The 27692-nt window shown below is 46.9% G+C and overlaps 1 protein-coding gene across 1 annotated transcript in view; it reads left to right on the top strand.

Moving 5' to 3' along the window:
- Nucleotides 1–27692, top strand: part of LOC146353773 (uncharacterized) — a 197853-nt gene that overhangs the window by 101329 nt on the left and 68832 nt on the right. Inside the window, exon 2 of the mRNA XM_084837248.1 lies at nt 1137–1283. Within this exon, the coding sequence (XP_084693374.1) occupies nt 1169–1283 (115 nt within the window). The 5' untranslated portion in view covers nt 1137–1168. The remainder of the gene's footprint in view (nt 1–1136; nt 1284–27692) is intronic.

Genomic DNA, 27692 nt, shown 5'->3' with positions numbered 1-27692 from the left:
AGATGTTCTTTTTATAATTATTATTGACAAAGAACTCTTTAAAGGCAAGAAAAAGAGAACATATGGGTACGTATTGAAGAGTGAGGTCTGCTTTGCATATTACCCTTTCCTGCCCAGAAAGCACTTGCATTTAGAAACAGTATGAAACTCAGGTGTATGCATGTACACACATGCATTTTACTACATGTACACAGAAGCATGGGAGCCTGTGATTGGCTGCAGCTTCTCACTGCATGACCACTTGGTGATTGCACAATTGTCACAAGTGACTGATCATGCACAACTGCTTTTTCATGTTAATTGCTACACATGTAAACTGCAGAAAATATGTGAGTCCCTTTGATAGTTCCATACACCAACATCTACATTTCTTTTTAAGGGTATTCCCTTCTCCTTTACAGTGTAACGAGATCTCGAAAGTGCTGATTATCCTAACAATGTAACCAAACACTACTCTAGCCTGCCAGCTCTTAATGATTTGCAAAGTAACAATGTAAACAAGGAAAATGTCAATGTGTGGAAGTGATAATCTCCTATTTGAAGCTGTCAGCTGTACAGAAACTGGTTAGGAGCACACAGGAGCCAATTGTTTAAAACATAGACAGTTTAATTGAAGCTAATGAGACTGGAAAGGGTTTCAGAATTTTAGAAAGCAATAAAGATGTAAAAATGCAGTGCAGACTGCATGCTTCCCCAGACCCATAGGTTTTTTTTTGGGGGGGGCTTATTGGGGGGATCCATTCTTTTATTTTCAAAGCAGGATTTTTCTTGCATATGTCTTGGTCCCTTCCTTCTGTAGGGACTCCCCTCCAATCCTGTCACCCATTTTGATGCCCAGTTAATCAGCGAGGAACACTCACTTCACAAAGAGTAGTAATGAATCTATAGCCTTCTGTGTATAGAAGCCAGTTCCATCAGACTCTAGTGCAGGGGTGGGCAACTTGTAGGAATGGGCAAGGTGGATGGCTGCAGGGAATTAAACAAATTCCTGGAGGAGAAGGCTATCAATGGCTACTAGTCATGATGGCTATATACTACTTCCAGTATTGGAGGTAGTATGCCTCTGTTTACCAGTTACTGGAGAACATGAGTGGGAGGTTGCTCTTGTACTCATGTCCTTTTTGTGGGCTTCCCAGAGGCGGCTGTTTGGCACTGAATGTTGGAATAGATGGACTCTTGGGGCTTCTTCACATGGAGCTTTTATCCTGCTGTTGAAACTGCTCACTCACGGAAGTTTGCGGGCCCTTTAGATGACGTCGTGAACCTCCAGGGCACATCCAGAGGTATGTTCTGGTTATTCCATCTCAAAAAGACCGGAAATAATGAGCAATCTATTTAAGTCGGGATGTTGCGCTATTCAAACAGCCACTAGATGGTGCTGTTTCACTGAGTTCTATGGAACCTTGAAAATTAAAAGCTTCCCCTCTCAGCAATCACATGGTCACCACTGTAAACAAGGAAAGGCTCCACAACAGGAGGACTGAGGGTTTTTTCATTAATGTAAAGGCAGCCTTGGTCTGATTATGGATCTACTAATGTTCTTAGATGGTATTCTTGGGCCCACCTCTTACAATTTTCTACTATGTATGTAAAAAAAAGTGGAGAGTGCAAAAGCTGGTTAGAAACTTAACATTAAAAAAACTAAGATCATGGCATCTGGCCCCATCACTTCCTGGCATATAGAAGGGGAAGAAATGGAAGCAGTGACAGATTTTACTTTCTTGGGCTCCAAGATCACCGCAGATGGTGACTGTAGCCATGAAATTAAAAGACGCTTGCTCCTTGGGAGGAAAGCTATGGCCAACCTAGACAGCATAGTAAGAAGCAGAGACATCACCTTGCCGACAAAGGTCCATCTAATCAAAGCTATGGTTTTCCCAGTAGCAACGTATGGCTGTGAGAGCTGGACTATAAGGAAGGCTGAGCGCCAAAGAATTGATACTTTCGAACTGTGGTGCTGGAGAAGACTCTTACGAGTCCCCTGGACTGCAAGGAGGTCAAATCAGTCCATCCTAAAGGAAATCAACCCTGAGTGCTCATTGGAAGGACAGATACTGAAGTTCAAATATTTTGGCCACCTAATGCGAAGAGAAAACTGCCTGGAAAAGACCCTGATGCTGGGAAAGACTGAAGGCAAAAGGAGATGGGGACAGCAGAGGATGAGATGGCTAGATAGCATCACTGATGCAATGAATATGGACTTGAGCACGCTCTGGGAGAGAGCGCAGGACAGGAAGGCTTGGCGTGCTATGGTCCATGGGGTCACGAAGAGTCGGACATGACTGAACGACTGAACAACAGCAATGTAAAAAAACAAACAAACATTGGCATCAATGCTTTTTTTTTTCTTTAAAAAACAGTATTATAATGGAGGTCAGTGGGCTGCTTCCCATGCTTAGTCTGGCAATACTCATTTGACGTCTCCATGCCTACAGAGTGTAGCATCTGATCTAGAGTGCCTGGGATCCTTTCCCCTCAAAAAAGAAAAGAAAAAAAAAGGGGGGGATAAATCATACAAATGTATGCACATGCCCTTGTCTCACCTGTTATGCTGAGCAGATGAGAGGGGCAGGTAAGTGTTCAGGCTCTCCCACCATGCATTCAAACTGTCTGTCCCAAACTAGGCATATTGTAAGCAGGACGATCAGCAGGGCTATTCATTGCACTGACGACGGTTGTGCCATGTGCCCTATTATTATATCCTGTCACTGAGTTTGAATTAATCAGCATTCAACTGCAGTCCAAAGTTATACTTCTCATTAAAATGTCCTTTCAATGACGGTCACACCATTATGCTATTTATACGGATGACTCAGTCCTTTACCTAAAATCCAGTTGTAGAAATTCAGTTTTGCATTTTCCTTCCTTGAAATCCAACACCATATGAGCCTGTAAATTATCACAGTCGCATTTAAATAATATGCCTCATCCTTGGCCTCCTCTTGACTTTGCTGCTGAATCACTTAGCAATGCTCTGAATGGACTATTGCGCTTGCCGGCTCTGCATATCTGTCAAGGTGAAGAGGTAGATAATAGACTTGAATCTGAACTCTGGTCAGTCTAGAAAACCTTCCCAGATATAATCTTGAGATGGGGAATTCCCTGCTACACATGCCATGGCTTTCAGAAATATATCTACATTCATTCACTATAACAAGAGTCATGATTTTTAGTAGGTAATGCGTATTGACCCAGTCTGTGGGAGCTTATCAAGATGTGCGATAAGCTCTCCTTTTGATATGCTGTGGATCAAAAACATGATCCTGATGTCATTTCCACATACTGAAACTGGATACTTGGCCTTCATTTCATATTGAGGGTTTTGACAGAGGATCCTTGAAACAGGCAATATAAAGGGCTGTCTGAGAGAAGACTAATGGTCAAAATGACAGGCTAAACCCAGCTGGCTCTGGTGTAGAAACTGGCAGCTGGATGAGGTTGAAGGAATCTACACCCAGGGAGACATTCCATGGTCACACAGACAAAAGCAAAGGCCAGGGGAAGTAGTTCTATAGTAGTGCAGCAGGCAAGGGAAAATGGATGACAAGGGCTGTGAGAAGGAGCCCAGATGAGTTTGTGGCATTATTATTATTCCAAAAATTACAAAGCACTGTGCAAAAATAACAAGGACCTGCACCCTTAGATTGTAAGCATGTGGGCAATCCTACACATGTTTAGACAGAAAAAAAGTCCTGTAACTCCCAGCATTCCCCAGTCAGCATAGGTGGCTGTAGAATGGGATCTTCTCAAACTGGGGAGAGGTAATGAGTGGGGTACCGCAGGGCTCAGTCCTGGGCCCAGTGCTCTTCAACATTTTTATTAATGACTTGGAGGAGGAGGTGCAGGGAATGCTGATCAAATTTGCAGATGACACAGAATTGGGCAGGATAGCTAATACTTTGGCAGACAGAAACAGAATTCAAAGTGATCTTGATAGACTGGAGCGCTGGGCAGAAAACAACAGCAAGTTCTGCACCTAGAAAAAGAAACCAAATGCACAGTTACAAGATAGGGGATACTTGGCTCAACAACACTACAAGCGAGAAGGATCTTGGAATTGTTGTCGATCACAAGCTGAATATGAGCCAACAATGTGATGTGACTGCAAAAATGGCAAATGCTCTTCTGGGCTGCATTAATAGAAGCATCGCTTCCAAATCCCGGGAAGTACTAGTTCCCCTCTACTCAGCACTGGATAGGCCTCATCTGGAGTACTGTGTCCAGTTCTGGGCACCACACTTTAAGAAGGATGCAGACAAGCTGGAGAGGGTTCAGAGGAGGGCAACAGAGATGATCAAGGGACTGGAAACAAAGCCCTATGGAGAGAGACTGAAAGAACTGGGCATGTTTAGCCTTGAGAAGAGAAGATTGAGGGGAGATAGGATGTTGTTGTTGTTCAGTCGTTCAGTCGTGTCCGACTCTTCGTGACCCCATGGACCATAGCACGCCAGGCCTTCCTGTCCTGCGCTCTCTCCCGGAGTGTGCTCAAGTTTCTCCCGGAGCGTGCTCAAGTTAGGAGATAGGATAGCGCTCTTCAAGTACTTGAAAGGTTGTCCCAGAGACGAAGGCCAGGATCTCTTCTCGATCATCCCAGAGTGCAGGACACGGAATAATGGGCTCAAGTTACAGGAAGCCAGATTCTGGCTGAACGTCAGGAAAAATGTCCTGACTGTTAGAGCAATACGACAATGGAACCAATGACCTAGGGAGGTAGTGGGCTCTCCCACACTGGAGGCATTCAAGACGAGGCTGGACAGCCATCTGTCAGGCATGTTCCAACTTGGATTCTTGCACTGAGCAGGGGATTGGACTTGATGGTTTTATAGGCCCCTTCCAACCCCACTATTCTATGATTCTATGAATGTTGGGCATTGTAAGACTTTTTCTGTTTAGAGTGGTGAGAAAATGTTTGTGAGCCCCTTTTGATTGTCATGTACTTCCAACCTAAAATGTTATTAGATCTTAATCTAACCCCATAATTCTAAAGAACAGTAGGTGATCTGATTAAACAAATGACACACAAACATGATGCCTTTTCAACATGTTATTTATCCACAACTAATGCAACATTCAATATACATGTGTGAAAAAGTATGTGAACCTCTAGATTCAGTACCTGGTGGCACCCCCTTGAGCAGCAACAGCTTCAAGTAAGGGTTTCCTGGAACTGTTGGCCAGTCTCTCACATTTGTTGTGAGGAATTTTGGCCCATTCCTCCTTATAGAACTGCTTCAACCCAGTGACATTTGAGGGTTTCCTTGTATGAACAGCTTGCATCATGTCTTGCCACAACATTTCAGTGGGGTTTAGGTCTGGACTTTGACTAGGCCATTCTAAAATATGGAATTTCTTCTCCCACAGCCATTCTTTTGTAGATCTGCTTGTATGTTTAGGATTGTTGTCATGTTGCATGACTCACTTTCAGTTCAGCTTCAGATCACGGATGGATGAGCTGACATTCTCCTCTAGAATCTTCTGATACACTGCAGAATTCATGGTTGTGTCAATGATGGCAAGCTGTCCAGGTCCCAAGGCAGCAAAGCAGACCCAAAGCATGCCATTCCCACCACCATGCTTGACAGCTGGGATGAGGTTCTTCTGTTTGAATTCAGTGTTTGTTCTTTATGAAATATAACATCTCTCATTGAGGCCATAAAGTTCTACCTTTGACTCATCTGTCCAGAGAACATTGTTTCAGAAATCTTGAGGATCATCTATGTGATCTTTAGTAAACCTCAGACAGGCAGCAATGTCTTTCTGAGAGAGCAGTGGCTTCCTCCTGGCTATCCTCTCATCAACACCATTCTTGTTCATTTTTTTTTCTGAATATTGAATGAAGAACACTCACATGAGCCAAGGTGAGAGTGGTCTGCAGATCCTTGGATGCTACTCTGGGGTTCTCTTTGAATTCCTGGATGATAAGCCAGGTCTTCCGAACCCTAACCCTAAACTGAGGCTTAACCCTAACCCTCACTTGCAACTGAAAGAGCTCCCCATTCACACGGTATACTCAAAGACAGTAAGGAAGCTGGCCTAGTTCACCACTCAGTATGTCTGGCCAAGAGGAACTTTATCCAGGCCCCTGATCCTGCACAGGGAGGCAAGTTCCCAGCCCTAACACTAAATGGAGGCTTAACCCTAACCCTCCTGTGCAACTGAAAGATCTTCCCCATTCACATGGGGGGAGATCACCCCATTCACACAGTATTCTCAAGACAGTAAGGAAGCCTCTGGTTAAGGTTAGGATTGGAAAGACCTGGCTCCCTGTGTAGGAACAGGGGACTGGATAAAGTTACTCTTGGCCAGAAAGACTGAGTGGTTAACCAGGATGGATTGCCTGGTCTCATATACCCTGTGGGTAGGGACATGTTTCAGTTTCTCATGGGGGTTGGGGTTAAGTCTCAGGTTAGGGTTGGGAGGACCTGGCTGCTTGTGCAGGATCAGAGGCCTTGGTAATGCTTCTCTTGGCCAGAAAGTCTGAGTGGTCAACAAGGATGGATTGCCTAGTCTCCTTTAGTATACCCAGTGGGTGGGGAGCTGTTTCTGTTTCCTGTGAGGGTTAGTGTTAAGCCTCAGGTTAGGTTTAGGGTTGGGAAGATCTGGCTCCCTGTGCAGGAGCAGGGGTGTTGGTAAAGCCTTGCTTGGGCAGACAGGCTGAGTGGTCAACCGGGACAACTTGTCTACTTCTTTAAGTATACTGTGTGGATTGGAGATGTTTCAATTTCATGTGAGAGATAGGGTTAAGCCTCAGGTTGGGGGTGAGGGGGAGGCCTGGCTCCCTGTGCAGGAACAGGGGCCTCAGGAAAGCCCAGGTTGCCCAGACAGGCTGAGTGGTCAACCAGAATGGCTTCCCTACTGTCTTTGTGTATACCCTGTGGATGGGGTAATGATTCAGTTTCACTTGAGGGTTAGGGTTAAATGTCAGGTTAGGATTAGAGCTGGGAAGACCTTGATCCCTGTGCAGGAACAGTGGGTACGGGAAAGCTTTAGGGATGTTAGAGAATTCCACCACGGACTCCAATGAATTCTAAAGAATCTGCCCCTCGGAGTCCACGGCAGAACGGACCATCCACCTCCGCCACCCCGTGAAGTTGCCCCGGAACGGATCCTACCTGCCACCGGCCTGGTCCAGTCTGTCCACTGCCGTCTGCTGCCAGTCTGCGGAAGAAAATGGTATCCAGCATAGTGGATGCCATTTACGTCCCTTCTCTTTGCTGTGATAGGCTACATAAATCTTTACGTAGCCTATCACAGCAAAGAGCAGGGACGCAAATGGCATCCACTCTGCCGGATGCCATTTGCGTCCGCAGACCGGCAGTGGTTTGAAGTCCGCCAGTGGCCAGAGCCAGCCAGCAGCTCTATGGACTGGCTGCGGAGCGGAGCCGGCTGGCGAGGATTCCGGGGGGGGGGGGAGGGAAGGATCGCCTCCCTCCCACTGTGGACACCCCGCAGACTCCAGATAAGGGGGTTTTGTATATCCCTAGAAAACTTTAGGGATGTATGAAACTCACTTACCTGTTCACGGATGTGATTTGCGGTGTGGAGGGAGGCGCTCCGTCCCTCCCCCCCGGAATCCTCGACGGGGGGGGGAGGCGATCCGGTCCTCCCCCACGGAATCCTGCCTGGCCGGCTCTGCAGAGCAGCCAGCCAAGGCTGTCTGCGGACGGATTTCCGGCTGCGGATGGGCTGGTGCGGATGCAAATGGCGGCTGCCGTAGTGGCCACCATTTGCGTCCAGCCAGGCTGCCGTGATGGGCTACATAAGAATTTACGTATGGCTACCCCCCCGCAAAAAAACCAAAAAAATCCCAGCGTACGCAAATGGTGGCGGCTACTGGCATTTGGCCTCACTGAAATCTGTGGAGGAATTCTTCACTATCTCTAGAAAGCTTTGCTTGGCTGGACAGACTGAGTGGCCATTGAGGATGGCTTCCCTACTATCTTTGAGTGTACCATGTGGATGGGGAAATGTTTTAGTTTCATGTGAGGATTAAGCCTCAGTTTATGGTTAGGGTTGGGAAGTTCTGGCTCCCTTTGCAGGATCAGAACCCTGGCCTCTACCGTTAATATGGATGTGTAGAAGATGCATGTTTTCCCAATTATATCTACTTTTGCTTCTTTCCTTAAGAAACCAAGGAGACAAACTCTGTCTGGAACATCATGGGAAACCAGGGTTCACTTGCCTCTCCCAGGCCCTGTTGTCCCAAGGGTGGGGTGAGGGGGGCATCGTGATTTCCTTCTCTAGTTTAGTGTTCCTGATTAGTGTGGGCATTCTTAGATTGTGCTACTCTAGCCAGCTCCGGACTACCCTGGGTGAGCACTTCAGTATTTCAGATAGGAGAGGAGGCCGTACACATTCTCGTGGAGTGTAGGGACTTGGGGGAATGGGAAGATCCCATATTACTGATTAGCAGTGCATTGGAAATGAGTGCATCTATTTCTTGGACACAGCAAAACAGATGAACAGGTGGGACTGAAGCAGTTTTTCTTTCTCTCTTTCTTTATGAAATTTATATACTGTCCAACTGGCAGATGCCACCAGGGCAGTTTACAGTCATAAAAACGCACACCACACGTCCTGAGAGAACAACTAAAACATGAAATAGAAAAATAAATATTAATGTTAAAATATTAATATTAATAGTCTGTTGATATGGTGATTGACCTTGACATAAGTTGAATCCAGACTTAGCCATGACTAACTTAGTAATGACTAACTTAAGTCCCATTGAAACCAATGGGTCAACTCTAAGTATGACTAAGTCTGGATCCAGATGCGTTACATGTAAATAGGGAGCCACAGAACCGAAAGAAGATAGACCCAAGATCCTCTTCAGGGTGACCAAGGAGTTGGCCAAGCACCTTTCCTATAATTTCCAATTACTGTACAATTAAACATTGATAAAAGTATTGTCTTAGCTGCTGCAACTGTAATCATGGGGAATCCCCAAACATTAGGGGTTTAGGAAAAAATGGTGATGGCCAACCAGAACCACATCATCTCTTTTCTAGGAAGTAAGCATGGCACCACTCCTTCGACTCACCGTCCTCCCCAGCTCCCTGCTCCACCAAGGAGAGCTCTCATTTTGCTCCTAGTGGGCAGTGAGAAGTAAGGATGGGCTAATGAGAGGTGTTTGAGATTGCCAGGATTCTCCAGACATCATCTTGCCACTTGTCTCGTGCCCGATTCCTGTTCGTGGTTGTGATTGCCGCTTGCTTTGCACAAATGGGAAAGTTGTGCAAATCAAGCAGCGATCGAATGGGAAATTTGTGCAAAGCTCCCCAAATCTGCACAGATTTCCTCCTTAGACTAAAGTGGGGCTGATTCACTCTACTGAGGAACTTTGTGAAAATTAGGAAATTTGTGCAAATTGAACTGGGAATCGGCAACAAAATGAACGTGAGCACGTCTTCAAAAATGTGCAAATATTTTCGGTGGACCGATGCTCGTGCTTGCATTCAGGGGTTGGAATGGGCCATGTGTGCACGTTTGGCAAACAAAAACCAAATTCCCATATATCCCTAGTGAGAAGGATGGGCTAGGGGGCCAGTGGAGGAGCAGGGCTAGGGTGGGCTGCAGCCTCATGTAGTGCCTGAAACCATTTTAAAAAGCAGATGCCATCTTCAGACAAGGAACTGGCAACCCTGTTCAGGGCTGGCCCTACCCCTGCACAGTAGGGATGTCGCAGGCATCTGGCTGGGGCTTGAGGCCCGGCGAGAAATTGCCAGCTTGGCCCCCTGGACACTAGTCTGCAGATCCCTGCGCTTGCCTGACTTGGCATGTGCTGAGTTGGGAAGCGCAGGGACCCCCAATCCCTTGCTGAGCTGCAAAATGGCAGCTCGGCCTTTTCCGTAAAGCCTGATTTTACACAGGCGGTGTCTGTAAAGCAACCTTTTATGCAAAATGGCGGCTTGGTGAGGGATCGGGTCATGCGTTCAGTGTGCTGCTTGGGCGCTGCTCGGTGTGCACTGGTGGACCACCTAGCAACTTGCCGGGTACAGTGAGCAAGGCTGGCCGGCGGGTATCTGGCGAGCCTTGTGCGATCCGGACCTTGGTAAGTTCACGCATCCCTATTGCATAGGGACATGTGCCCACATCAGGTGGCAGAGTGTGAAGGAGTGGTGAATTGTGCCCCTGCCAGGGGGGGTGCCACTTTTTCCTAGTGTGGGCAGCTGAGGATTGAGCCCCCACCTGCCTACCCACTTGGCCAACCTCTCCCTTGCTTGCTTCTGCCTCCCTAGTTATCCCTTGCTTGCTCCTGCCTACCCACCATGGGGCTCCTATGAGCTATTGCAAGAGGCTGGCCCTGGCCCACCTCTCGCGGGAGTTTGCTGGACCTCTCACAATAGTTGGGTCACAAGACAGGAGCAGTGGCCAGGCCAGCAGGAGCGAGGGGCCAGCTGAGCTGGCTGGCCAAGCAAGTGAGGGAGAGGCCAGCTGGTGGGCTGGCCAGCCAAGTAGGGAGGGAGGAGGGCACGCAGGAGTGTAGGTGGCGGTGGCAGCACCTGCAGTGGCAAGAACAGTGGGTAGGGGGGCCGGGTGGGTGGGGGTCAGCAAGATACTTGGGGTTGGGCCAGACCCTGTTTGAAAATCAGGGAGTAGATTCGTTTTTTTGGTGGTTAATAAGATTTCCAACTTGCTGAAGAATTGCAGTGCTTCCTAGAGGTCTCTGAGATCCTTCCCTAAGAGATTAGCAGAGTTCATCATCATTAACACACATTGCTGATCTTGGTCTGTACCTAGAAGTGAAACCCTTCTATTTGCATTCTTTTCCTCCAGAACTCCCCCCGCCCTGCTCCCCTGAAGCTCACTCTTTCTTACCAGCTCCAAGAAATGCTAACATTCCAGTCATGCTTCTCCAAAAGATACAAAACATACATTCTTTTTTCCATTAGGCCAGATTGGTTGCAGAAACCAAAGTAGGAGAGGAATAAAAAGCAGCTGAACAATAGCACGTTTTACTGATAGAAACATTTTCTTTGGCCACACATGACCAGAAGACGCACCACGTCTGTTTGAAGCTGCCAAGATTTCTAAGGATAAGAGTTTTAATGGAACACCGACTCGAAGGGATGCTCCATTTAGTATCCAACAGGGGACTTCTTCACATGGAGCTTTTATCCTGCTATTGAGATTGCTCACTCACGGAAGTTTGCAGGTCCTTTTCATGACATCATCAACCTCCAGGGGCACATCCAGAGGTACTTCCTGGTTATTCCGTCCCCAAAAGATCCAGAAATAATGAAGTACCTATTTAAGTTGGGATATTGCACTATTCAAATGGCTGCTAGATGGCGCTGTTTCTTTGAGTTCTATGGAACCTTGAAAATGAAACGCTTCCTCTTTCACTAATCGCGTGATCACTGCTGTAAATGCCAAAAGGCTCCACAATGGGAGGATTGCAGGTTTTTTTCTTTAATATAAAGGCAGCCAGGGACTATGGTTAGGGTTTCAAAAAAGATGAGGAATTTCGGTTGTATCTTTCCACCAAATATCTTGAAGTGCTGTGCAATGAAGAAGAGATGAAGATGGTGATGACAACAAGACTTGCTTCCCAAGTGGGGAAATGAAGATGATCAGCTCTGTATGTGACTATTAGCATCAGCCAGTGACAACTCATATAGAGAGGTCCATATCATGAGCTCATGGCTGCGCTGGGCACTACTACTGGGTCATCCAGCAGCTGTGCATCTTCAGAGTGCTACCCCAGCCAACACCCGCCACCTCCCAGTGATATCTGCAGGTAAGGGTAGGTGGGGTGGGCTTTCTCTCTTTGTTGCTCCTTGGTGATGGCCGCCACATATACTACAATCCCCTCCCTGCTACATGAGTTGCCGCTGTTATTAGCACACAATAGCAGCCCACAACAGAGCCCAGAGCAGAAGTGAGTCTCCTGATGGCTGCTCCACCACCTCACCATCAAACTAAAACTGTGATCACAGTATTTATGTGCAGTCTCTTCTCTCTGTACCTCATCAATGCAGATGAATTTCTCTTATAACAATCATCCTCACAGCAAGTCCATGGCTTGTTTTTGCTTTTTTACTTTTTTGCACATGATTAATATACAGAGCAGAAAATGTGCAGCTGTGCAGGATCCAAGTATCTTTCACCAAGGAAATGCTCCTTCTATTTGGGAATTTTACATTTTCCAGCACTCAAACTCTCTTGTGCAGTCACGCCAGGCTCTTGTGCTGGAGTGCGATTTTTAGGAGCGTTGGAAACACATCTATAGGACATAGCCTGTGACCTCATTGATGATGGATGACATACCTCCCCTCCTCCTACCCATGCTATGTTGGGACTGACACTAGTGCCCAGCTGAAAAAGAGAGGCGTCCAATGGGAACTGAGAAGAACTAATCTTAGGTCAAAGTTCACAGAAATCTCTTATCACTTCCATCCCCATTCTCAGCCCACAGTTAGTCTTGAAAACTTAGCCAGATATTTAGCCAAAGTGTAACTGACAGGGGGATTCAACTCTAGGCTTTTGCCTGGAGATTGAAGAATTTCAGGTCCCACCTTAGCACCATCTTTGCAGGCTGAACATCTGAGTTTCTCTTCCCTCTGCCCCACATTTTTTTCAGAAGGCTAGCTGCTGTGTGCTCCAGCATATAGGATGTTGCCACACACAATATCCAGCCCGTTTTTTTATGATGGGGAGAGAAGTACAAAAATCCTAAACCCCACAACGTGGCAATCTGCCCAGCAGCAATGTTTCTCACAGTTATTGTGGTTGTTGTGTACAACAATTTAAAACAATAAAACCAGGATACAATAACAAACAAGAACATTAAAAACAGTAGTGCTTAAAAGAGCTACATAATTTAAAAGGCTAAATTAAAAGGATGCATCTTCACACCCTTTCTAAAAGTCAAGAGAGTTGGGGTCTATCGGAGTTCTTGAGGGAGTGCATCCCAGTTTGGGAGTAACCCAGGAGAAAGCCTTTTCACATGTGCCCCAGGATCTGGCCTCTGCAGGCAGTGGTGTCCTCCACAGGGCACTCCTGCAGATCTTAATATCTGCACAGGTTCATAATAGGACAGGCGGTCCCTTAGATAGCCAGTCCCTAAGCCATATAGGGATTTAAAGGTTTAAATCAAAACCTTGAGAAAACAATTATCAGCCAGTGCAGGTCTTTCAAGACAGGCATAATGTGATCCCAATACTGTGCACCGGTTAGCAGCTGAGCTGTTGCATTCTGCACCTATTGATGCATGAGGTTTGGCCATTGCACTATTGCCTCTCAAAAGCCACCATTTGGTAGGGAAACTTTTTGAACGGATCATCTTGATAAGCCTCATGAGAGGTATGCCACTAACCTTCCCATTTTACACAGATGGCATGAAGGTAACCTATGGAATCCACAGCCAGTTGGGAATCCAGACCCCTAATGCACAAATTAAAAACCTAATCAACTGGATCATATGATGCATTCAGTGGATTCTTCTTTCATAATTGCTATTCCCTTGTAATGGACAGTTTGGGATGTCATCCATTTAAGGTTAGGAGGGTTTTTGCTACATTATTTTTTATTTTATTTATTTGTGATATTTATATACTGCAAAATATAAACCATCCCTAGGAGGTTCACATTATTGCAATGCACTGGGTTCCTGGCTTGCAATTACAGATCCTAAGCAAGGAACTATAAGTCACATATCTTAATTTCGGTTGCTTTTGTTGATTCCCCACCTCAAGAATGGAATTCTCTTGTAATGGCTGAGGTAACCCACTTTAAATATCTTACAAGAAAATAGGCTGTCTGAACTTTTGGAATGCCTTTTTGTTATATTGGAACAGGATAAGAACATTTGGCAGTATTCAAAAAGATATATTAGATACTATCTCCTTGGAGATAAATGTATAATTTCTATTTTTCTTTTGGCTGTTTACTGATTCTGGCTGTCTATTTTCTCTGTTAGTACATTTGTATTTGATTTTTTAATATCAGTTTTTGTATACCATTTATTTTATTTATTAAATTTATATCCTAACCTTCCTCCAAAAATAGTGCAAAAGGTAGCTAATAATAATAAAATACAGATTTGGAACCAAAATCTCAATTAAAACATAACATAGCATAAACACAAATCAACTGAAAACACAATAAAAGAAATAGCATCCGACCAATCAGGGGCAGCATCAAGGGTTGGGGCCTACACCCCAGCAGGGGCCCACTGACAAGAGGCTGCTGGAGTTGGTCCCCCTCTTCACCACTGCAACCTGCTTGTTCACCTGCCTCTCACTCTGGCCCAGACAACAGTGGTGGTGGTGGTAGGAAGGGGAACAGCGGATGCCACTGCCTATTTGCTCACTGACTCTCTGCCTGTCAGGCAAGCAAGCAGTACTAATGATGAGAAAGAGGAGGAGGAGCAAAAGCAGCCAGTGACAATGACAGTGAAAAGGCAGGCTACTGAGGGAGGGGGCCCACTGGGAGTGTCTTGCCCAGGGCACCCCCAAAACCTGGAGGCAGCACTGCAATCCATTATAAACCCCTCCTGCAACAGACCAGTTTACACGCTAAAGGCCTGCCTGAATAAAAATATATTGGCCTGCCTGCAAAAAGACAACAAAGATTGGAGCCAGCTTAGCCTCTCTCAGCAGGGAGTTCCAGAGCCTGGGAACAGCCAGCATAAGAACTTAAGAAGAGCCCTGCTGGGTCAGACCAGGGGTCCGTCTAGTCCAGCATTCTGTTCACACAGTGGCCAACCAGCTGTCCACCAGGAAACCCATAAGCAGGACACGAGTGCAACAGCACCCTCCCGCCCATGTTCCCCAGCAACTGGTGTGCACAAGCACACTGCCTCTGGTATTGGAGGTAGCACACAGCCATCAGGACTAGTAGCCATTGATAGCCCTCTCTTCCAGGAATTTGTCTAACCCCCTTTTAAAGCCATCCAAATTGGTGGCCATCACTACATCTTGTGGTAGCGAATTCCATACTTTAACTCTGTGCTGTGTGAAGACGTCCTTCCTTTTATCTGTCCTGACTCTCCCACCAATCAGCTTCATGGGATGACCCCGGGTTCTAGTATTATGAGAGAGGGAGAAAAATGTCTCCCTATCCACACTCTCCACACCCTGCACAATTCTGCAGACCTCTATCATGTCTCCCCTTACACTCCTTTTTTCCAAGCTAAGCTGTTGTAACCTTCCCTAATAGAGATGCTCCAGCCCCTTGATCATTTTAGTTGCCCTTTTCTGCAAGAAGACCCTCTCTTACATCCACATCAGATGTGCCTCTGATGGCTGTGGGACTGAGGGAAGAGGCTGCCACAAAGATCTTACAACCCAGGCAGGCTCGTATGGGAGAATGTAGTGTATAGGACTTTTGTACATACGTCATGTTTCTGTAGTTGTTTTATATATTAAAATATCTAATAAACAGTGGGGGGAGGGGATTCTCCAGGACCAGGCAGTTTAGAATTCATCACCATAAACTGCAAAGGTAGCAATAAACTCCTCACCTATACCCACTGCCATTTTCCCATACTTATTGACTTCATATTCCCACTAGTCATGCCAGCTTTCCTTCAGTCCAGCTTCGGCAAAAGGGGAGCAAAATTTCAAAATGATGGTAATGGGTATGGACCGAGCGTGACGATGCATGCATCTCTGGTTACAGCAACTTCTAAACAGGGGCCGGGCTTGTGTCCAGGGAAGACTGTGTCAGGGGAAGGCCTTGACTCATCCCTGTCTTGACCCTTTGAGGCCCAAAATCCTCTAAGCACCACTTCCTTCCAAGCTCCGTAGAATCAAAGGGTAATGCTGGAAGAGTCCTTGTCTGATTGCGCTCTTGATAACAGGGCCACATAGCATTCTCCAGATTGCAAATGCTTGTGGCAACTGCACAGTTCATATTATGCTACCGAATACTCCCTGGAGACGACGAAAATGAAAAGAGACCCACCGTGTTCTCATCACTCAGTGCCCATCTGTTGTCAGGAACAGCTAGAGTTATGGAAGCCTTTCCCCCAACATTACATCAGGAGACTGTATTAATAAACTGCTAAAATGTAAGGCAATCTGCTCCACAGCACCTGCCTCTGACTGTCTGCTTCCTGACACTTTAATGGCAGGCAGGTTATTCATTAAGCGGAGCTTGCAGTATCACCCTCGCTAATGAGGTTCTACTCTGGGGGTTCTTGGTTGGCCATAAAAAGACCTGGACCCCCCCCGGTCACCGGCATGTAACTGATACTCTAAGATCTTATGACAAATTCCCTCTCCTGGTGATGGGGTTGAGCGGGGAGGGTCAAGTGACAAGCAGGTTTGGTAGCTTAAGATGTCCCTCCCACTCCAACCCTTCAAAATATGCGTGCCAACACTATAATTAATCCCACTGAAATGGAGCACATCATCCTGACAGGTTCATCTGGTGTGGTGCAAAGTGCAAAAAACAAACAAAAAACGCGCTTCAGTCTCTCACTTCAGAGGGCGCAGTTCAGTTTCTCTAATGAGGAGATCTAACACAACCCAAGTTCATGTCATGAAAGCAACGGGGCAGCGGCAGGCCTAGAGAAGCAAGGGAAGTTTCTGTCAGGTGGCAGAGTTCAAAAAAGCTGGAGGATTGTTGTTTTTAAATGTCAGTTTGCTTAGGGGAAGGGGAGGGTAAATGGGCAAAGTTAAAAGTGTTGGATGGAACTTTGGAAATGAGGAAACAAATGAAGCAAAACATTAAAATCTCTTCACTTACTCCAAAAGCCAGGGGGGGCACAACCACATTTTGGTGGCAGGCCAAATTGCCACTTATCAAGCCCTCCACAGGCCAGATGGCATCAGTGACCACGGCCCAAGACATTGATGTCATCCCCCTCCCCCACTCCCCATTTTGTCTTCCTCCATACTGAGAGAGGCACAGATGTGTGCCGTCTGCATGGGAGGGGCACAACCACACAAACACACTTGGCCAGCACTGGGAAGGTTGGCTGCTTCTCCTGGGACTAGCCAATCCCTTGGCTTTGTGCAGTATGCCCTGTGCAAAAAGCACTCCATTGGTGATGGGAGAAGTGCCGGGTCTTCCCAGGACCTCGGCGCCTACGTCTTTGCTGTTATCTCCAATCTGAGATCAGAGATAACAGTGGTTATTTCTTGGGCAGGGGGAAGAATTTCTCCAAGGGGGTGGGGCTTGGAGGCCAAGCCCTGTCCCCTGGAGGAACCTCTAGATACAGAACCTCCGTGAGCCAGATCAGGACTGTAGGCTGGAGGTTCCACATGCCTGTCCCAAAGTGTGTTGCAGGAGGGGCTGAAGTGTGCCTTGGAGAATTAAGCCACCAGGTGAGATGCATCCACCACTCTGTGCCCTGGAATATGGGGGAAACATGCAGCACTGATCCCCACACCCTCCACCGCCAATACACAGGCAGTGACATCCTAAGGAAGGACAGTATGGATGGAGAAAGCTGTCTGTCTCCCTTTCAATAACGTTTGTATGTTTTCAAGCACAAGTTCTTTCTCTTCCATTTCTGCAGGAATTTTTCTTTTAAAGTGTCTGTATAAACATTTGTGCACGTTTTAATGGACATAAAAATCCATACTTGTTTTTCTATACTCCCCTCCCTAATATATCAATTTTTGCGAGTAATTTCCCCTACTATGTACACTATTTTCCCTAATGTACACGTGTATATATATGCAATTTTCTCCAGTGTGTGTGTCTTTGTACACAATTTTTGATTGGAGATCTGCATCACAAAATTCAAAGAAGCACAAAAAACCCCAAGGAGAACTGCGTTCTGATTCACAAATTTGTTTTGGAGGCACAAATTAGGCTGTGCCTGGACACCCACCCCACAATCTGACTTGGAGGCTGCTTTGGGGCTTCTGAGGTGGGCCCAATTCAGCTCAGGCTGATTCAGCCCCCCCGACTCGCCTTGGCCTATGAAGCTGAAGCGGGATCCCCCCCCCCACATGCCACCCAACCCCCAGCTCCTTACCTGGGCCCTTAGGCTTGTTCCGTGTGTGTGTGGGTGCCGCTGCTGCCAGGGGAGCTGCTGCCCCCACTGCCGCCAACACTGCCAGGGGAGCCGCCGCCGCCGCTGCTGCTAGGGGAAGCTGCTGCTGCTGCCGGATCCTAGGCTCTCTGGACGCCTGCCTGCAGCCATCTTGTTGTTCCGGGGGATGGGGAGAGCCATTTTTAAAATGGTGACTCCCTGTATTTCCAGAAATACAGGGAGCCGCCATTTTAAAATTGGCTTCCCCCCTGGAACAACAAGATGGCTGCTGGTGCACGTCCACAGGACCCAGGTTAGGAGCTGGGTGCTGGGTGGGGGCAGTGGCGGCGGTGTGGCAGCTGGGCTTCTGGATTGTGCCGAAGTTCATCGAAGCACTTCACAGTGGCCCAATTCACTTGGGGCTGCTTCGTACCACCTCCACCTTGCCTTGGAGGTGGCCCGAAGTGCCTCGCTTCGACTCGGAGGTTGGGCCCTAGTGCAAATTAGGTTGGTTTGCATTAAAATGTGAATCAAACAAGTTTCTCCCCCATCCCTAGAGGAGAGACATGCCAGGATTTCACAACATGTCTCTACTGATAGTGTGGAAGAGTCTTAGAAGCACCACTGAGACCCCACAAATTTTGGCTGCTCTTAATAGTTCACCCCTGAACCTAATCCTCCCCCGACCTGAGAAAGAGGGAAAGGGTCTTGCCTGTGTCTTGTCACGGCAAGCTTCACTGGTCCTACCCTCCCCCCCAGCAATAGTTTATATTTAGTGCATTTATCCTTTGGGACAAACTAGATGTTAGGTTGATACCGCCCCCCCCCATGGGGAGGGGAGGCAATTTGGATCAGGGCCACAGTTTTAGGGAGGTTGATTTGAAACCTTTCCTTTGTGCTGTTTCCCCAATTTAAATCACACACACACACACACACCCCCAAACTACTAATTAGCCTCAAAGAGGGAAAGGGACAGGTGTTTATTGTTACCTACTTCTACCCTCTTGCCCTGCCCATTCCATGGCCAATAGAAGCTTAAGGGGAAGAGCATTCAAACTATAGAAATGGGGTGGGGAGGAGGGAAATGGGGGAGGATTTATTTATTACATTTATATCCCACCTTTTTTCCTCTTGCCAGGAAGAGGATGATTCTCTTCTTCTCCATTTTATCCTCACAACAACCCTGTGAGGTAGGTTAGTCTGACAATCAGGGACTGGCCCAAAGTCACCCAATGAGCTTCATGACCGAGTGGGAACTAGAACCCAGATCTCCTGAGTCCCAGCCCAACACTAACCACCACAGCACACTGGCTCTCACACTGGATCAGTCCATTAATATATTTTCAAATGTAACTCCCAGAACAATGAGAGTGCAGACTATGTGTTAAACAGAGAAGAGCACTTGCCCCAGGGTAGGGGTGGGGCTGCTTTCCAAGTACTTCCAAACTCAGCCCAAGACCAAAGGAAAGCTCCTACTCTTCTCTAGAGTAAATGATCTGGTTTACCACACCTCCCCCCTTAAGGTCAAATTTTCACCATTTTTCTTTGGAGCCTGAAATAATGGATGTTGTTATCAGATAAGATGGTGAAAATCCAGGCCATTGGGGCTCAGAAATGGGACCAGAGCTAATGTTGCAAAGTAGCATAGGGGCTTGATGCCCCCCTACCATTTGTGATGGCTTCCTTAGATATCATTTTTTTTTGAAGGCTGGTGAAAACTGTGGGGAGCCAGAGGATAGGGCATACAGACTTTATTGAAAGCCACCACTTTTCCCTGCATGCAATGTTTGCCTTAAGGGTAACTGTGATGCTTAGAGGTCCACAAATACAAGGGGGTTGGGGGACTGCACTCTGGTGTCAAAGGTTTGGGAAACACTCTAATTTTCACCATCCTCTGTTGAATCATTCATTAATTTGACTTGTACATGAAGTATACTCAAAGCCAGTGGGCAAGCAGTCCTGGCTTACCACGCAGTCTGCCCGGCTAAGAGAAACTACACCGAGGCCCCTATTCCCACACAGGGAGCAAGGTCTTCCTAACCCTAACCCGAGGCTTCACCCTGACACTCATGTGAAACTGAAACATCTCCCCATCCACAAGACAAGCTCAGAGACAGTCAGGAAGCTGTCCTGATGGACCACTCAGTCTGTCTGGCCAAAAGAAGCTTTATCGAGGCTGCTGTTCCTGGACAGGGAGCCAGGTCTGCCCAACCTTAACCATAACCTGTGACTTAACACAAACCCTCATGTCAAAGTGAAACATCTCTCCATCCACACGGTATACTCAACGACAGTATGCAAGCTATCCTGGTTGACCACTCAGTCTGTCTGACCAAGCTAGGCTTTACCAAGGCCCCTGTTGCTGCATAGGGAGCCAGGTCTTCCCAACCCTAACCTGAGGCTTAGTGCTAACCCTCACATGAAACAGAAACATCTCCCCATCCATACCAAACATTCAAAGACAGCATGAAATCTGTCCTGATTGTCCACTCTGTCTGTCTCGCCAAGCTAGACTTTACTGATCCCTGTGTTCCTGCAGAGGAAGCCAGGTCAGCCCAGCCCTAACCCTAACCTGAGGCTTCACCCTAATGCTTACATGAAACTGAAACATCTCCCCATCCACATGCAGTAGCGTACTGGCAAATACAGAAGTGCAGGGTCCCTTCATGGACACACCCCTCACAGCCACACCCCCTTCTAATATTATACAAACTTGTACAATTATACAATAAAAATGAGCTTTCACTCACTTTGTCTCTAAGCCAGTATTTCTCCCAATTATCTTTGCTCGATGCAAATCAGTGCTATGCCTGTTTACTCAGAAGTCCCATTGAGTTCAATGGGTTTACTCCTATGTAACTGTGGGTAGGATTGTAGTCTTCATCTTACTTCTCATCCCTGGTATGTGTAACGTAATAATGCAGAACATGCCTCGGGGAAGTTCACAAACAGGGCAAGGTGGAGAAAGCCCTCCCCTCCTGCTGGACCCTAGGATCTATTAGCAATCAGAGGAACCCTTCCTCTGGTGATCAGGGGTACTATCCTGCCTCCCAGGAGCACTGCTTGCATCAAGGAGAGTTTACAGGAAAAACAAAATCTCACCCTCTTCTCAATATGACATATTCTTATCATACAATGAATGCAAGAGATTTGTGAAAGGAAACAACAAACAGCCGTACACAATTAACATACAGAATTCCTGACACAAAGATGTGGTGATCGCCACTCCCATTGGCAGCATTTATTCATGTACGATCGTTCCAAGAGCAGCTATTGGCCATGATGGCAATGTTAAACCTCCATGTGCAGAGACAGTATACCTCTGGGGACCAGACGCTGCAGTCAAACCACAGGGAAAGTTAATTTCTTTCTGTCTAAGCATGCACTGGATCATACCTTAAATAGAAGGGCTGGAGGCTGGGTCAGAGATTCAGACAGAAAAATCCCCTTTCAATTGACTTGTTCACAGATCGCTAAAGTGGAAAACACCTGGATATTTCCTCCCCATTGTTTATTTATTATTTAATTTATATTCCATCTTTCTGTCAAAAATGGTGCTCAATAAAGCTGATAATAAAATACAAATTAAAAACAAAATATTAATTAAAACAGAACATAAAAACAAATACATTAAAAACTATAAAACACTGCAAAAAAAACAGCATTTAAAAAAATAAACACATTAATTTCTGCATTTTACAGGAGCTAGCAAACAGTGCCATTTAAGCTGCAATCGTATACACACTTACCTTGAGGTAAGTCCCATTGACTCATTGGGCTTACTTCTGAATAGATATGTAAAGCACAGCTTAGAAGCCAAGCAAAAAAATTCTAGCGTCTCCTCTCAGTCTGCCACTTCATTCTGCCCTATAGCTCTACATGGTAGGGAGTTATTGTTGTTGTTGTTATTATTGTTATTATTATTATTTGATGCAATGCTGTGCTGCCTGTACACAAAGGGCTATACCACTTGCTCCACATAAAGGCACACATCATCCTCCTTTCAAAAGCGATCCCTCCCACCAATCTGAGAAATTCAGCTTCCTTCCCGCTTCCTAGTTCACTTTTACCTTACCTTCTCCTCCTCCACCCGCCACCGAGCGGGTTCTCCCCGACTGGGCTGCAGCCACTACCCCCCAAACTCTTCTGCCTCCCTCAGAAGCTGGCTCTGGAGGCCACTATCTTCACTCAGGCAAGGAAGCCATGCTCAGCGTGCTCACGCAGCTGCCTCTGCCCAGCATGTCACAGGACAAGCTCAGCTGAACGCAGCCAGGCAGCAGCAGTGCCGCCTCCACTTCCCCTCCTCACGCCCCCCACCTCCCTCTCCCTTTTGGGAGGCTCCAGCCAAGGGGGAAGAACCAAAGCAGGGCCAACAGGCTGGCACGTGCAGTCACTCCGTCCCTTGCTGGCTCACTGCTGGGAAAGTGGAGGGCAGCCGGCTGGGACCCATCTGCAAAAATAGTACCAGGTTTACGACCTGGTGCGACCCCCCACGACTACAAGCCTGTCCACATGGCATCTTCAAGGCAGTAGGCACACTGTCCTTCCCAATGCTAACCCCACGTCCAGACACTATTGGATATGAAATGGTTTATCTGGACCCATTTTAATCCAGTTTTAGGTTGGGGTTTGGTACTAAAGTAGCCTTGGCTTCCCTAATGGGTAAGCTTTGTTCAGAGACAGACAGGAGAAATGCAACCCTTTGGATTCTACTTAACCTCTTGGCAACATTTAATACTGCTGACCATGGTATCTGGCTAGACTGGCTTGGATTAGGGTTGAGATTAGGGGACATGGTGATACTTTTGTTGTTGTTCAGTCATTCAGTTGTGTCCGACTCTTCGTGACCCCATGGACCATAGCACGCCAGGCCTTCCTGTCCTGCGCTCTCTCCTGGAGCGTGCTCAAGTCCATATTCATTGTATCAGTGATGCTATCTAGCCATCTCATCCTCTGCCGTCCCCTTCTCCTTTTGCCTTCAGTCTTTCCCAGCATCAGGGTCTTTTCCAGAGAGTTTTCTCTTCGCATTAGGTGGCCAAAATATTTGAGCTTCAGCTTCAGTATCTGTCCTTCCAATGAGCACTCAGGGTTGATTTCCTTTAGGATGGACTGATTTGACCTCCTTGCAGTCCAGGGGACTCGTAAGAGTCTTCTCCAGCACCACAGTTCGAAAGCATCAATTCTTCGGCACTCAGCCTTCCTTATAGTCCAGCTCTCACAGCCATACGTTGCTACTGGGAAAACCATAGCTTTGATTATACGGACCTTTGTCGGCAAGGTGATGTCTCTGCTTCTTACTATGCTGTCTAGGTTTGCCATAGCTTTCCTCCCAAGGAGCAAGCATCTTTTAATTTCATTTCAGAAAGTAGCATTGAGGGATTTCTGCTTTATCCTATGGCATTTGGGAACTGCAAGGTTCCATTTTATCCCTTGTGTTCTGTAACATCTATATGAAGCCACAGTGTGAGGTCATTCCAAGGTTTTGTAGTGAAGTATCATCAGTATGCCGATTAGAATTGGCTCTATTTCTCTTTGTCATTGGAATCAGTTGAGGCTGGGTAGGTTCTGAACCACTGTCTGGACTCAGTAATGGGGTGGATGAGGGCTAATAAATTGAAGCTGTATTGTGACAAGATGAAGGCACTGTGGGTAGGTGATTATCAGATCCAGGAAGATGATGTTCACCTTGTTCTTCATGGGGCTGCACTCTACCTGGAAAAGCAGTTGTTTGGGGGAGTTTCTTGATCCAACATTGTTACTTGAGACTAAGGTGGCCTTGGTGACATGGAGCGCCAATTACCCATTTTGGCTAGTTCACCAGCTTCAGCTATTCCTGGACAGGGATAGCCTGGCTGGTGTGATCCTTGCTCTGGTAACCTCCCTGCTGGATTACTGTAATGTGTTATACATGGGGCTGCCCTTGAAGTTGATTTGGAAGCTTCAATTAGTGCAAAATTCAGCATCCTGAATTCTCATTGGATGGAACCATATTACACCAATGCTTAAAGAATTTAATTGGCCCCCTATTTATGTCTGAGCCCAATTCAAGGTACTGGTGCTTACTTTTAAAGCCCTAAATGACTTGGGACCCAGATATGTGAAGAAGTGTCTCCTCCCATACCAATGTGCCCATACATTAACATCATTGGATGAGGCCCTTCATTAAGTACCGTCAGTAGAAGTATGCATGAAGGAGAGGACCATTTCTGTGTAGGTGCCCAAACTTTGGAACTCACTCCCTAAGGAAGTTCTATTGGCCCTGACATTACAATATTTTCGGTGCCAAGTCAAGGCATTGTTATTTGCCTAGTCATTTTAATTGATTATATGGTTTCTTCTGGTTGAATAGTTTTAGTCTTTGCTGCCTCTCAGTTTTATTGTTCATGATGGTTAGTTTTTGTTTTTATAGTGTTATATTTTAATTTTGAAATGTTATGCTTGCACACTGCCCTGGAATCCATTTTGGATGATGGGCAGTTTAGAAGCTTTTGAATTAAATGAACAACAAACAACCTCTGGAAAACACAACTGCGAGTGTCTCCAGGCTACATTGGCTTAAACTCAAAGAATGGGGCTCAATTGGCTTCTTAATTGAAATCTTTGTTTGTAGACCACTTTGGCACGAGCAATTTGGGGAGTGGGATGCAAAGTGATCAGTGATGTCACCTTAATTTGCCACTGGATAGGGTGATCATGGGGAAAAGCCAACCAGTTCTGCTTTCTGAAAGACGTTTTGGAATCAAAACCAACACAGCAGCCCTCAAGCCGAGTGGGATATACTGAGAATGCTTTACACAATGAAGTTCCCAGGCTGTGTGCAGAAGATTTACCACTCTTTTAATTCAACCTGAATGAAAACACTATGAGCCAAGTTACACAGGAGATTTGATTTCTGGATGGTCATTTGATCCCTTTAACTCTGCATGGAAATTTAGACTGAGATTAGGGTCTGGGAGGGGATGGGGATGGCTTTCCAGATGAGGTTCCCCCCTCCCCACCCCCAGATAAGAAATGGGCAGTTGGGTGGGATCCAGACACCTTTTGGCACGTTTGTGCTTCTGGCTGGAATTCCATGAAACACAAATTCCCCTGCTGCATGTTTCCTTTGTAAAGTAAAGGTAGGGGTGAGGCATTTGCAGGGGAGAATCAGTACAAAGGAGGGAGTGCTTAGTATTTTCCTTGCCCACTTTTTCTCCCTGCAAAGTCCCACTCCAACCAACTGTTTCACACCCCTTCTTCCCAGCTAAGATCCAAAACTGGAAGTAAAACTGGCTGGGGCATAAATAGCCTTGGGGAAGTACTTGTGGGGGACGAATTGCTGAGTGTGGGAAAGGATAAGCGCCCTCCTATCTGCCCTTCCTCTTTAATGAGGACCATGTGTTTGTGTGTGAAAATACCAGGATTCTCAAAAAGAAGTCTGTAGAGCTTGGATACAAACTCTACGGGAAGGACAGGGAAGGGCATACTGGAGGTGTCACTGTTTTGCATGTCAAAGAGAGATAATGCCAAATAAACTAGGAAACTTAAAAGGGGCAGACATCTCCCACTGTGGGCGACAATATCAGGCCCCAAAGTAATTTAGTACTGGAAACTTGCCCTTGTCCCCATGACCAAATTTTTCAGGGTGTTCTTGAGATCGAAAATTAAATGCCACAGGTTAGGAAAGGTAGCACCAAGTCCAAGAGGTCACCAGCACAGTCAATGAGCAGTGTCAAGGAAGCTATTAGAGAAAAGAGGGCTTCCTTCAGCAAATGGAAGTCATGGCCAAATGAGGAGGGAGCAGGAAGGAGCTAGGGCTGTGCACTGCTTCAGCCCAAGGCCTGAAGCCTGAGTCGAAGCGGGACGCTTCAGGCCACTTCAGTTCCCTTCTGAGGCAAAGCGGAGGGGACACAAAGCGACCCAAAATGCTTTGGTGCACTTCGGAGCTTCGGCACCCTGCCCCAGCCATGCCGATACCTCCAGCTCCTTACCTAAGCAGCCCATCAGCTTCGTCGTCGCCACTGCCGCAGCCACCCCAGCTCCTTACCTGGGCTGCCGCTGCCGTCTCCTCCACCTTTGCTGCTATCTCCACTGCCACTTGCTGCCGCCAGCTCCTGAGTCCTGGTCGCCAACTGAGTCACCAGTTGGCGACTCCCTGCAGCAAGAGCTGGTGCGCGTCCAGGGCTCAGGAGCTGGGGGTGGCGATAGCGGCAGCGGCAGCCCAGGTAATGAGCTGGGGTTTGCGTGGGGCCCCAAAGTGGGATTCGGCCATCCAAATCTTGCTTCGGTTTGGGCCTGAATCGGGTTGCCCCCCCCCCCCCGAATCGGCCCCAGCTGAATTGGGCCCGCCTCAGAAGCCCTGAAGCAGATTCCGAGTTGGATCGGGGTGTCCATGGACAGCCCTAGAAGGAACACAAAAGCAAGCAGACGCTAAGGGATGCAAAAGGTATTCGAAGGAGCATATCACTAATACATCAAGGCTAAGGATAAATTATTATTTAAATGCATCAGAAGTAGGAAACGTATTACAGAGGCAGCTGGACAATGGATGACAGCAGTGTTAAACAGGTACTAAAGGAGAATAAGGAGACTGAAGAGAAGCTGAACGATCCCCCCCCCCCAATCTGTCTTCACTGCAGAAGGTATAGGGCATCCATACCTGGATTTATATTTTCAGGAAGGGAGTCTGAGAAACCAAGGCAAATAGTGGTGACAATAAATGATGCTCCAGACAGAAGAAGTGGTACATTCTTCCTAGGAAACATAGGAAGGTAACAAATGGAGACATCATTTATTTTATTTTCAGCCTTTTAATCCCACCCTTAAGCCCCCAAATAGCTCCCGGAGTGGCTTACAAAGATTAATAATGAGACAGTCCCTGCCATCAGACTTACAGTCTAAAAGACATGACGTGTCTGGACCTCCTGTAAAATTCCAGAAACGAGGCAGGGCAATTGCATGATAAAAGCCTAATCTGGAAGCACCCTGAGTGGTTACTGTCATAGTCCATTTCTTTGTTTTGTTCTGTGAGGTCCTAAAGCTTGTGGATACAAATGTACTCCTAAAGCAGCTTTCCCCAACCTGGTCCCCTCCAGATGTTTTGGACTTCAACTCCCATCAGCCCCAGCCACCATGGCCAATGGTCAGGAAGGCTGGGAAGGCTGTACTGAAGTATTAGCTGTCCTAAGCGCTTTGGACCAGATATTTATTTATTTATTTAATTTATTAATCGCCCATCTGGCTGGTCACCCAGCCACTCTGGGCGATGTACAACCAGAACAATTTAAAACAATAAAATACTACCTTAAAAACATCACATTTCTAAAAATACCCTAACCCACCCCAAATGTCTGCCTGAACAACCATGTTTTCAGTGCGTGGCAGAAGCTCATTAAAGAGGGGGCATGGCGGAGTTCCCTGGGGAGGGAGTTCCATGGAGTGGGGGCCACCACAGAGAAGGCCCTCTCCCTCGTCCTCACCAGCCTAGCTGTCCTGGCTGATGGGACAGAGAGAAGGCCATCCGAGGCTGATCTTGTTGAGCGGCCTGTCTGGTGTTGCTGGAGGCACTCCTTGAGGTAAGCTGGGCCAGAACTGTATAGGGTTTTAAAGGTCAAAACCAACACCTTGAATTTGGCCCAGAAAACAACTGGTAACCAGTGCAACTCTTTCAGCACTGGAGTGATGTGATCTCGCCGGCGGCTGCCTTTAATCAGGTGAGCCACCGCGTTCTGTTCCAGCTGCAGCTTCCGAACCGTCTTCAAGGGTAACCCCATGTAGA

Source organism: Heloderma suspectum, chromosome 2, assembly GCF_057233095.1.
Source record: "Heloderma suspectum isolate Gila_16-S chromosome 2, 16-S_ref, whole genome shotgun sequence".
Lineage (NCBI taxonomy): Eukaryota > Metazoa > Chordata > Lepidosauria > Squamata > Helodermatidae > Heloderma > Heloderma suspectum.
This window is presented reverse-complemented; position numbering and strand designations above follow the sequence as displayed.